Source organism: Capra hircus, chromosome 1 (assembly GCF_001704415.2).
Source record: "Capra hircus breed San Clemente chromosome 1, ASM170441v1, whole genome shotgun sequence".
In the NCBI taxonomy this organism is placed as follows: Eukaryota; Metazoa; Chordata; class Mammalia; order Artiodactyla; family Bovidae; genus Capra; species Capra hircus.
Window position 1 is genome coordinate 151,740,249 of NC_030808.1, and position 13,191 is coordinate 151,753,439.

Below are 13,191 nucleotides of genomic sequence, written 5' to 3' on the forward strand. Positions count from 1 at the left end.
ATGTACTGGGAAACTGTGGACAGAGTGTAGAAATCATGAGTCCTATACTGAACTAGTCTTTTGGTTTCATAATCTTGAGGGCATGGAGTTTCTCCTAACAGGATTTCTTTCACTAGTGACACTCTGACTGGATAATGCTTTGTCGTGAGGGAATGTCCAGTGGGCACTGCAGGGTGCTAAGCAGTATCTGTGGCCTCTACCCACTAGATGCCAGTAGCACCTTCCAGTTATGAAAACTAAAGGGTCTCCAGACACTTCAATATGCCTCTTAGGGTGGAGTGGGATGGAATCACCTCCAGGTGAATTTGCAAGAGCTAACCCCTAAATGAGGTCGCAGAGCTGACATGACTTGGTGACTGAACAACGACAACCACAAATCACTAAACACCTTTCCAGCTTTACTACCTTATGATCGATTCAAAGTAAAATGATACATTGGCTTAAAAAAAAAAAAAGCTGACTATAGATCACAGTCAAGTTAAAGAAATATTGGACCGACCAAAAAATTTGTTTGGGTGTTACAGCAAAATCCAAATGAAATTTTTGTCCAACCCAATAAAAACATAAAGTAAAATCCAGGCAAATTCCCTTGTGAACAACTCCAGACTAGTTTTAAGACGGCAGTGTTCCTTCTCATTACTTAATAAAATTCATTGAAAAGAACATCAGTCGAAGTTGTCCTAAGGACAGAGACCACCTAAAGCTATGAGTGAGCCCTAGGCTGAGTTTGGATTGGTATTTCACATTTTAAAAAATTATCCTGTCCCTGTTTAATCTTGACAGTAAGCTAATCATGCCTTAAGTATTAATTAACACAGCATCTTTAATGAAAGTGCTAAGCTCACTATTGGTTTGGAGAAAGCAATGGCAACCCACTCCAGTACTCTTGCCTGGAAAATCCCATGGATGGAGGAGCCTGGTAGGCTGCATTCCATGGAGTTGCTAAGAGTGGGACACAACTGAGTGAATTCACTTTCACTTTTCACTTTCATGCACTGGAGAAGGAAATGGCAACCCACTCCAGTGTTCTTGCCTGGAGAATCCCAGGGATGGGGGAGCCTGGTGGGCTGCCGTCTATGCGGTCGCACAGAGTCAGACACGACTGAAGCGACTTAGCAGCAGCAGCACCATTGGGTCAACAGCTGAATTTAATTAGGATTAAACCATCATTTTTCATTACATAATTCCAAAGAACTATATATAATCCATTGGTGAGTAATTAAGAGGAACTGAATTTTCCAAGAAATTTTTATATTGTGGAGGTCTTGGTCAAAATGTGTAATGGTATCACTGCTGCTGCTACTGCTGCTAAGTCGCTTCAGTCGTGTCCGACTCTGTGCGACCCCATAGACGGCAGCCCACCAGGCTCCCCAGTCCCTGGAATTCTCCAGGCAAGAACACTGGAGTGGGTTGCCATTTCCTTCTCCAATGCATGAAAGTGAAAAGTGAAAGGGAAGTCGTTCAGTCGTGTCCAACTCTTCACGACCCCATGGACTGCAGCCTACCAGGCTCCTCCATTCATGGGATTTTCCAGGCAAGAGTACTGGAGTGAGGTTCCATTGCCTTCTCCATAATCTCTACATATTCAGATCTTAAAAATATTTTGTTAGGTAGATGTTAAATGAATAGATGGGAGGATGAATATTCAGTGTTCTTGGATGAGTAAAATAAAATTATAATCCAGTTCACCTGGATCCCTTTGGCAATGGGCATTCTTCTGTTCTGTGATACCATCAGTAGTGACTCAGTTCATTTTAGCTGAGAGCACAGAGCAGCTCTGGCACACTAAAGTGGTAGCATGCACAGTGATTCTTCAACTTAAGCCAAAGGGCTGAGCCCCACCTCCCCAGTTTCTGCTTCAGCAGAGCCAGGACGAGTGCAGTTCTAGGTTCCAGGTGGTGCTGATGCTGCTGGTTTACAGATATGCTTCGAGAAGGACAGTGGATCTCAAAAACGAGTACCTACAGAAATCAGCTAGGGTGGTTATAAAACCATACACCCCGCTAAATACGAAGCAGTAGTACTGAGAAGGGCTTAGGAATCTGTGCTTAGGAGTTTCCAGGTAATTCTGATACAAATTGTCTTTGAGCTGCTGTAAAAGGCAATGCCAAAGAATGCTCAAACTACCACACAACTGCACTCATCTCACACGCTAGTAAAGTAATGCTCAAAATTCTCCAAGCCAGACTTCAGCAATACGTGAACTGTGAACTTCCAGATGTTCAAGCTGGTTTTAGAAAAGGCAGAGGAATCAGAGATCAAATTGCCAACATCCGCTGGATCATGGAAAAAGCAAGAGAGTTCCAGAAAAACATCTATTTCTGCTTTATTGACTATGCCAAAGCCTTTGACTGTGTGGATCACAATAAACTGCAGAAAATTCTGAAAGAGATGGGAATACCAGACCACCTGACCTGCCTCTTGAGAAATTTGTATGCAGGTCAGGAAGCAACAGTTAGAACTGGACATGGAACAACAGACTGGTTCCAAATAGGAAAAGGAGTACGTCAGGGCTGTATATTGTCACCCTGCTTATTTAACTTCTATGCAGAGTACACCATGAGAAATGCTGGGCTGGAAGAAGCACAAGCTAGAATCAAGATCCCCAGGAGAAATATCAAACACCTCAGCTATGCAGATGACACCACCCTTATGGCAGAAAGTGAAGAGGAACTACAAAGCCTCTTGATTAAAGTGAAAGAGGAGAGTGAAAAAGGCTTAAAGCTCAACATTCAGAAAACAAAAATCATGGCATCCGATCCCATCACTTCATGGGAAATAGATGGGGAAACAGTGGAAACAGTGGCTGACTTTATTTTTCTGGGCTCCAAAATCACTGCAGATGGTGATTGCAGCCATGAAATTAAAAGACGCTTACTCCTTGGAAGGAAAGTTATGACCAACCTAGACAGCATATTAAAAAGCAGAGATATTACTTTGTTAACAAAGATCCATCTAGTCAAGGCAATGGTTTTTCCAGTGGTCATGTATGGATGTGAAAGTTGGACTATGAAGAAAGCTGAGCACAGAAGAATTGATGCTTTTGAACTGTGGTGTTGGAGAAGACTCTTGAGAGTCCCTCGGACTGCAAGGAGATCCAACCAGTCCATCCTAAAGGAGATCAGACCCAGGTGTTCATTGGAAGGACTGATGTTGAGGCTGAAACTCCAATACTTCGGTCACCTCATGTGAAGAGCTGACTCTTTGGAAAAGACCCTGATGCTGGGAAAGATTGAGGGCAGGAGGAGAAGGGGACGACCAAGGATGAGATGGTTGGATGGCATCACTGACTCGATGGACATGGTTTTAGGTGGACTGCAGGAGTTGGTGATGGACAGGGAGGCCTGGCGTGCTGTGATTCATGGGGTCACAAAGAGTCGGACACAACTGAGTGACTGAACTACTGAACTGAACTGAAGGAGTGGAGAGGACCAGGAAAGAAGACGGAATTAAAGATGAATTGGAAACCAGAGCAGAGAGGAAGCAGCAAAGGAGAGGACTAGGTAAAGAGACAGTGGTTGCGTTTCTTATGAAAGAGAGTGATACGCAACTCATTGCCAGCTCCAGTACTCTGGGAACTCTAAAAATTCTTAAATGGTTAAGATTCCTGACTTCCGCAGGGCTCTCAGTTCAAGGGCACAAAAATTAGCTACTGACCACGTGGATCACATTATAAATGAGTAATATGCATAGCATATGGACGTTATCAACCTTTTATTTGTGCAATACGTCTGGAACGTATCAAAGCTCATCTCTTGGTGACTAAATAAAATATCTGAACTACAATTTCTTCTCCTTGAGGATGGAACGTTATACAGGAAATTCTTAGCAGCTTTCAACAACTAGCTAACAATGATTTTAAAGAGAAAAATCAGAAAGATAAGAACAGTACAAAGTCCCTAGACAACAATGATGATCTGATACTCAGATTTATTATAAAGGAATGTATATATATAATCCATAGGTCTGAGACTCTGTTTCCAGGAAATTACAACTTGACATAAACCTCCATGGAACTCTCAACACACTTTAACCCCCTGCAAGAGAAATTGTGCGAGGTGGGGATAAGAGAAAATTGACAGTTTTCCCTATAGAGCCATGCAACAATTATTTCTTCAGCCAAATTAGACCTTCAACTGGTACTTTCATGAGTATCCCCATTCCCAGACATCTGAAAAACCAAGTGAAAAGTCTTTCTATTATTACTGAACAATGTTCGTTAAAGATGGCTGCAAAGATGAGTTTCTTTTTTTTTCTTTCCCTTAAGTATCCAATTATTTCTGCCTTTCTTGAAGAGGTACACACTTTTGAATTATCAGAATTTAAAGTGCTTACCTCTAACCATACTATCACAAATGACCATTTAGTATTTCAACACTGCCAAGAGAACTTCTCTTTTTCTGGTTTTAAAACTTGAGCATGATAAATTCCTGTGCCTTGAGAACTGTTTTAATTCCCATATCATTAAAATGAATACCCCAAATTAACTGCATTCATTAAGAAAAACAATTTTTTGTTCTCTTCTTTAAGCTATGTCTATATAATGATAATATCTGTTTTAAATAAGCAATGCACATACTTGAATACCCTAAAGTCAAGTGACTATATACATACAGTTCTACCCCATTACCTTTCTTAAAAAGTCTTATTTTTCAACTAGTGATTGATTGACTTTTAAATTCTGAATTCTAGCTTCTATAAAGGAAATTTTAGTGATTTTTAAAGCTAAAATTCAAGCATATATATTTCAGAAATAGGGAGAAATATGGGGACATGAGAATTGAGCCCAAAGAAAAGCACATTTATTTATCCAAGGGAGTCACTAAGAATTAGTATTCCTCATTCTTGTGAATAACCAGCATGCAATTGGCCCCCTTTTCTTTCAAACTTGCATATGCTAACAATACACATGATGCTTATGATATAATGCATTAAAAGTTTGCACTCTGGCCAAATGAGCATTTTGGAAGAATCCAGATGCATAGATGGAATAGCTGAACAGTCTGTTTAGAATGTCACTCTTTAAAATGAAAATAAAGCCAAAATTCTATGTATCTGATTTGTTTGAAACTATTAAACTCTGACAAAAAGCATTTCTGCTTTGCCATTAAAATGTATAGAGTAGACAGTGGGGTATATAATTTATTTCCAGTGGGGAAAAAAACCCTTATACCTTCTTATACAATCACAAATTCTGGGGCACTGGCCAGGCCAACTTTTAAAAGTTATTTTAATTCCACCTTTGCCATGCTATTTCTCTATATTGCTTCCTTCTACATCACACTAACCTAAATTGTGGCTTCTAGAGAAATCTTAAATTTGGTGAGAATATCAGGGACGTTTCTTAGGGCTCACCAGTGATTTCAGAGTGGTACCTGTGACCGTTTAAATCTTCAAATCAAATAAAAACAGCAGTTGTAGCCACCATCTTGAACTTGAAAAAAGTTGCTTTTTATACCAGGCTTGTTTATTTGATTCTCTATTACTGTTAAAGAAGATCAAGTTATTCAGTATAACTTTTCATTTCCTTACCAGAGGTGAGACTTGCAATTGCTTCAGAATCCCAATCTTTTTCATACTTAGTCATTGATTTCTGTGGCATAAGCATCTGGCTTGGAATGTAAACCAAATGGCTGCTTCCGTTGTCCTCCAATACCAAAGATGAATCTCTCTGAGCACTCAATTCCTGGCCAATGATGTTCTCTCCTGAAGAAATATCATAAGCTGCAGGAGTAAATCTAGAAGATAAAAAGGGAGGTTTTAGGTGAACTAAAACTTTAGGAAAAGTTTAAACTTCACAGAAGTTTTAGATTTATTTGTATTGGGGGAATGCAAACAAAACATCCCAATGATTTAATATGGTTACTTAATTATTTCTTAGAAAGATAGTTGGGTGTTAAACATCTAAGCTTATTTCAATCAAATAATTCATTAAGATTCATTATACTACAGGGGAATTCTACTAAACATGTAGAGAAGAACTAATACCTATCCTTCTTAACCTATTTGAAAATATTCAAGAGGACAGAACACTCCCAAATTCATTCCACAAGTCCACCAATATCCTGAAGCCAAAACCAAAGACACTCCAGAAAAAAAGAGAAAATTATATGCCAACATCTTAGATGAGTATAGGACACAAAGCTTCTCAACAAAATGTTAGCAAACTGAATCCAACAGTATATAAAAGCATCATAAACCACATGTCAAGTCAGATTTATTCCAGGGACACAAGAATGGCAGAAAGTACACAAATCAATCAGTGTGATATACCACATTAACAGAAGGAAAGACATAAAACCACACGATCATCTCAATGTATGCAGAAAAAGCATTTAACGAATTCAACCTCCATTCATGATCAAAGTGAATATAGAAGGAACACGTCTTAATATAATAAAGACCATCTATGACAAATCTGCAGCTAACATCATATGCAACCGAGAAAAGCAGAAAGGTTTTCCTCTAACTTCAGGAACAAGACAAGGATAGTCACTCTCACTACCTCTATTTAATGTAATTTTGAAAGTTCTAGCCACAGCAATCAGATAAGGAAAAGAAATAAAAGGCATCCAAATTGGAACATAAGAAACAAAACTGTCCCTATTTGCAGACGGAATGAGACTTTATGCAGAATATCCTAAAGGCTCTACCCCAAAAGTATCAGAACCAATAAATGCATTAAGCAAAGTCACAGGACACAAGAGTAATATAAAGAAATCTATTGCTTTTCTGTATACTAATAATGAACTCTCAGAAAGAAAAAGCAAAACATCAATCCCATTTAAAATTGTATCAAAAAGAATAAACTACCAAGGAGGGAAAAGACCTATACTCAAAAATAATAAAACATTGATACAGAAAATTTTAAATGATACAAAGAAATAAAAGATACCATTTTCCCTTGGGTTGGCAGAATTAATATTGTTAAAATGGACATGCCACACAAAACAATGCAATCTCTATCAAAATATCCATTAAAATTTTTCACAGAACTAGAAAAAAAATCCTAAAATTCAAATGAAACCACAAAAGATCCTGACTTGCCAAAACAAGCTTGAAAAAAAAAAAAAGCTGGAGATTCCATTCTCCCAGACTTCAGACTATACTACAAAGCTACAATAATCAAAATAGCAAGGTACTGGTACAAAAACAGATCCATAGATCAATGAAGCAGAATAGGGAGCCCAGAAATAAGCCCACACACTTATGGCCAATTAATCTACCTATGACAGAAGAAAGCAAGAATGTACAATGAAGAAAATACAATCTCTTCAACTAGCGGTGTGAGAAAATGGATAGCTGTATGTAAAACAATGAAATTAGAACATTTCTTTACACTATACACAAAAATAAACTCAAAATAGACTAAAAACAAATGTTAAGACCAGAAACCACAAAACTCTCACAAGAGAACATAGGCATGAATCAGAGCAATATTTTTTGGAACTGTCTTCTCAGGTAAAAGAAATAAAAGCAAAAATAAAGAAACAAACAGGATTTAATTAAACTTAAAAGCTGTTGCTCAGGAAAGGAAGCCACTGATACAACTAAAAGAAAACATAGGGAGCAGGAGAAAATATTTGCAAATGAAATGTCTTATGAGGGGTCAATAGTCAAAAGAGGTAGATAGTTCATGCAACTCCATGCAAAAAAAAAAAAAAAATCCAATTAAAAAAAGAGAGAAGACCTAAACAGATATTTCTCCAAAGAAGACATACAGACGGCCAGCAGGCACATGAAAAGATGCTCAACATTGCTAATCATCAGAAAAATACAAACCACAATGAGATATATCCTCACACTTGTCAGAATAGAAAACTTCAAAATAACAAATGGTTGAGAGAATATGGAAAAAGGGAATCCTTGTACACTGAGTGGGGATGTAGACTGGCACAGCCGTTTGGCAGAACAGTATTGGAGGTTCCTTAAAAAAACAAAAAGAGAGCTTCCATATGATCCAGCAGTTCTTCTCCTGGGCATATATAAGAAGAAAACAAAATCACTAAAAAATACTAATCTGAAAAGATACATGCACCACAATGTCCATAGCAGTATTATTTACAATAGCCAAGACATGGAAGCACCCAAGTGCCCATCAACAGATGACTGGTTTAAGAAGATGTGCTATATATATATATGATGGAATATTACTCAATCATAAAAAGAATGGAATATTGCCATGTGAAGGTACATGAATAGACCTGGAGAATATTAATACTTAGTTAAGTAAGTCTGACTCATTGGAAAAGACCCTGATACTGGGAGGGATTGGGGACAGGAGGAGAAGGGGATGACAGAGGATGAGATGGCTGGATGGCATCACTGACTCGATGGACTTGAGTTTGGGTGAACTCCGGGAGTTGGTGATGGACAGGGAGGCCTGGCGTGCTGCAGTTCATGGGGTCACAAAGAGTCATATACGATTGAGCGACTGAACTGAACTGAAGTAAGTCTGAGAGAAAAACACAAATACTGTATGGTATTGTTTATGTGTGGAATATAAAAAATAGTATAAATTAATGTATATAGCAAAACTGAAACAGATTCACAGACACAGGGAAAAAACTAGAAGATGGGGGGAGGGGCAGGTTAGCGGTATGGGATTAGAGATAAGAAACTATTATGTATAAAATAGATAAGCAACAAGAATATTTTGTATAGCACAGGGACTTATAGCTATTATCTTGTAACAAATTTGAATATAATCTATAAAAGTACTGAATCACTGTGCTGTACCCCAGAAACTAATATAATATTGTAAATCAACTATACTTCATTTCTTAAAAAGCATATACTGATACATTTTTGTAAATTCCCAGTTATCCTCCCCTTTCCCCCCATTTGCTTGGAGCCTATGAAATACTATTTAATACTTTGAGATAAATCAAATAAATCAAATGAAACAAATCAAAGGCAATGCCAAAGAATGTTCAAACTAATGCATAATCACACTCATCTCACATGCTAGCAAAGTAATGCTCAAAATTCTCCAAGAGAGACTTCAACAGTACGTGAACCAAGAACTTCCAGATGTTCAAGCTAGATTTAGAAAAGGCAGAAGAACCAGAGATCAAAATTGCCAACATCTGTTGGATCATAGAAAAAGAAAGAGAGCTCCAGAAAAACATCTACTTCTGCTTTATTGACTATGCCAAAGCCTTTGACTGTGTGGATCACAACAAACTGTGGAAAATTCTGAAAGAGATGGGAATGCCAGACCACCTGACCTGCCTCCTGAGAAATCTGTATGCAGGTCAGGAAGCAACAGTTGGAATCAAACATGGAACAACAGATTGGTTCCAAATTGGGAAAGGAGTATGTCAAGGCTGTATATTGTCACCCTGCTTATTTAACTTCTATGCAGAGTACATCATGAGAAACGCTGGGCTGGAAGAAGAACAAGCTGGAATCAGGATTGCCAGGAGAAATATCAATAACCTCAGATACGGAGATTACACCACCCTTATGGCAGAAAGTGAAGAGGAACTGAAGAGCCTCTTGATGAAAGTGAAAGAGGAGAGTGAAAAAGCTGGCTTAAAACTCAACATTCAAAAAACTAAGATCATGGCATCTGGTCCTATCACTTCATGGGAAATAGATAGGGAAGCAGTGGAAACAGTGACAGTTATTTTCTTGGGCTCCAAAATCACTGCAGATGGTGACTGCAGCCATGAAATTAAAAGACACTTACCCCTTGGAAGGAAAGTTAGACCAACCTAGATAGCATATTAAAAAGCAGAGACATTACTTTGCCAACAAAGGTCTGTCTAGTCAAGGCTACGGCTTTTCCAGTGGTCATGTATCGATGTGAGAGTTGGACCATAAAGAAAGCTGAGGACCGAAGAATTGATGCTTTTGAACTGTAGTGTTGGAGAAGACTCTTAAGAGTCCTTTGGACTGCAAAGAGTTCCAACCAGTCCATCCTAAAGGAAATCAGTCCTGAATATTCATTGGAAGGGCTGATGCTGAAGCTGAAGCTCCAATACTTTGGCCACCTGATGAGAAGAACTGACTCAAAAGACCCTGTTGCTGGGAAAGATTGAAGGCAGGAGGAGAAGGGGATGACAGAGAATGAGATAGTTAGATGGCATCACTGACTCAATGGACATGAGTTTGAACAAGCTCTCGGAGTTGATGATGGACAGGGAGGCCTGGCATGCTGCAGTCCTTGGGGTCGCAAAGAGTCGGACATGACTGAGCGACTGAACTGAACTGAATTTGTCACTGAGTTTTGGATAAATGACAAGAAACTCATAGGTTTCTTGGGAAAACCAAATAGTGTGTCTCAGACTGATATCAGTCTCCACAGAAAACCTAGAATATAGTCGTTTAAGTTACTATTAACTTCCCTGAGAGGAGTAAGATTATATAAAGCATATTTCATTGACATCATTCCTCCTAAAATGGAACTTACATTTACATCTTTGGAGTGAGAATGATAGTTTGAAAATATTTTTGCTTTTATTTAGACAATTATAAAAACATATTCAATATAATTTTATTCTTATTTTATGAATGGCTCTATGAGTGACTGAGTGAAGCCGCTCAGTTGTATCTGACTCTTTGCGACCCCGTGGACTGTAGCCTACCAGGCTCCTCCATTCATGGGATTCTCCAGGCAAGAATACTGGAGTGGGGTGTCCTTTCCTTCTCCAGGGGATCTTCCCGACCCAGGGTTCAAGCTGAGGTCTCCCGCCTTGCAGGCAGATGCTTTACCCTCTAAGCTACCAGAGCTCTATATGCAATTTCAAATCCAGGTTTACATTTGCAGTGATACTGGTGTTTGGCACCCACTGGCAGTACTTGAACTGTTGAGAGAGGAAAGGAAATAAAGTCTGACATAATATATCAATAATACATTCAAAGCGAGCAAAACCCAGATGAGATAACGACATAGAGCGGGAATGATCATTTTATGGCAGTGTAGGTGAGGACGAGCGCTGGAGAATCAAGGCCTGATGGGATCAAGAAGGCAAGCTGAGAGAAGAGGTGACTGCAGCTGGCATCGTTTTATATATCTTACCAATATGCACTACGTTTTAAAAATGTATGGAAGTATGGTTAATTTGCAATGTTTTGTTAGTTTCAGGTGTACAGCAAGGAGATTCTGTTACATACATATATATATATGAGTGTGTGTATATATATATACACATAGAGATTCTTTTCCATTATAGGTCACTATAAGATATTGAGTATCATTCTCTGTGCTATACTGTAGGTCCTTGTTGATTACTTATTTTATTTACTTCACTTTAATTTCATTGTGTATATGTTAATCCCAAACTCCTAATTTATCCCGCCTCCTTGATCTTTCCCCTTTGGTAAGCACAAGTTTATTTTCTAAGTCTGTGAGTCTGTTTCTGTTTTGTAAATAAGTTCGTTTCTATCACGTTTTTAGACTCCACATATTACCAGTATCATATGATATTTGTTTCTCTTTGTCTGGCTTACTTCACGTGGTATGATAACCTCTAGATCCATCCATGTTGCCGCAAATGGCATTGTTTCATTTTTTATGGCTGAGTAATATTCCATCGTGTGTGTGTGTGTGTGTGTGTGTGTGTGTGTGGGTGTGTGTGTGTGTGTGTGTGTGTGTGTGTGTACCATATCTTCCTTAACCATTCATCTGTCAATGGACATTCAGATAACTTCCATGTCTTGGCTATAAATGCTTTTTTGTTTTTAGGAACTCTATTTGGGCAAAACAGAATCATCCAATACATTAAATTAGTGTCTTATTGAATTTCCTTGGGTTTGATGTACAAATTTGTTTTTGTTTGATAGTTGCTTAGGAACTCCACACAAATGGTATTCAGCTAGTTTATTTCTGTACACGCCTAAATGACATTATGTTAGAATATAGCTCTGTAAGAATGGATTTTCCTTTAAATGAGATTACTGTCTATTCCACACTAGGAAACCCTGCTTCGTAGGACATCAGTGCCGTATTGTCCTTCAGGAGGTGTGAGCTGATAGATGCTCCTGTTACACTACTGACATGACAGGAACACTTTAATCTTGCCATTTTGCTCCTGGATATACGGGGAAGACTGCATCTATTCTGAGAAGCTCTTTACTTAATTGCCATGTGACCAGGCAGGGCCATTATGGGCCTAACTCTGGGCTTTCACAGGCTACAGTCAGGGATCCAAGGTCTGTGAAATAGAGAAGCACAGAGCAACCAAACAGGCTGTTCAAGATCCATTCAGATTAATTATTTGTGTATTCATTCATAAATAAAAATTTAAAGAAAATTGTTTACATGTGCAGGCTTCCCTGATGGCTCAGTGGTAAAAAAAAAAAAAAAAAGGCTCCCTGCCAGTGCAGATGTGGATCCAATCCCTGGGTCAGGAGGATCCTCTGGAGAAGGAAATGGCCTCACACTCCAGTATTCTTGCCTGGGAAATGCCATGGACAGAGGAGCCTGATGGGCTACAGTCCATGGGATCACGAAGAGTCAGACATGTGAGAAATAGATTTAAGGGCCTAGATCTGATAGATAGAGTGCCTGATGAACTATGGAATGAGGTTCATGACATTGTACAGGAGACAGGGATCAAGACCATTCCCATGGAAAAGAAATGCAAAAAAGCAAAATGGCTGTCTGGGGAGGCCTTACAAATAGCTGTGAAAAGAAGAGAGGTGAAAAGCAAAGGAGAAAAGGAAAGATATAAGCATCTGAAGGCAGAGTTCCAAAGAGTAGCAAGAAGAGATAAGAAAGCCTTCTTCAGCAATCACTGCAAAGAAATAGAGGAAAACAACAGAATGGGAAAGACTAGAGATCTCTTCAAGAAAATTAGAGATACCAAGGGAACATTTCATGCAAGGATGGGCTCGATAAAGGACAGAAATGGTATGGACCTAACAGAAGCAGAAGATATTAAGAAGAGGTGGCAAGAATACACGGAAGAACTGTACAAAAAAGATCTTCACGACCCAGATAATCATGATGATGTGATCACTAATCTAGAGCCAGACATCTTGGAAAGTGAAGGCAAGTGGGCCTTAGAAAGCATCACTATGAACAAAGGTAGTGGAGGTGATGGAATTCCAGTTGAGCTGTTTCAAATCCTGAAAGATGATGCTGTGAAAGTGCTGCACTCAACATGCCAGCAAGTTTGGAAAACTCAGCAGTGGCCACAGGACTGGAAAAGGTCAGTTTTCATTCCAGTCCCAAAGAAAGGC

At 38.9% G+C, this 13,191-nt stretch overlaps 1 protein-coding gene across 2 annotated transcripts in view; it reads right to left on the reverse strand.

Moving 5' to 3' along the window:
- The window catches only part of COL6A5 (collagen type VI alpha 5 chain), a 163,937-nt gene that overhangs the window by 47,409 nt on the left and 103,337 nt on the right, over positions 1-13,191 (reverse strand). For both annotated transcript variants that reach the window (XM_018052941.1, XM_018052932.1), the window contains exon 37: positions 5,533-5,738. In XM_018052941.1, the coding sequence (XP_017908430.1) occupies positions 5,533-5,738 (206 nt within the window). The remainder of the gene's footprint in view (positions 1-5,532; positions 5,739-13,191) is intronic.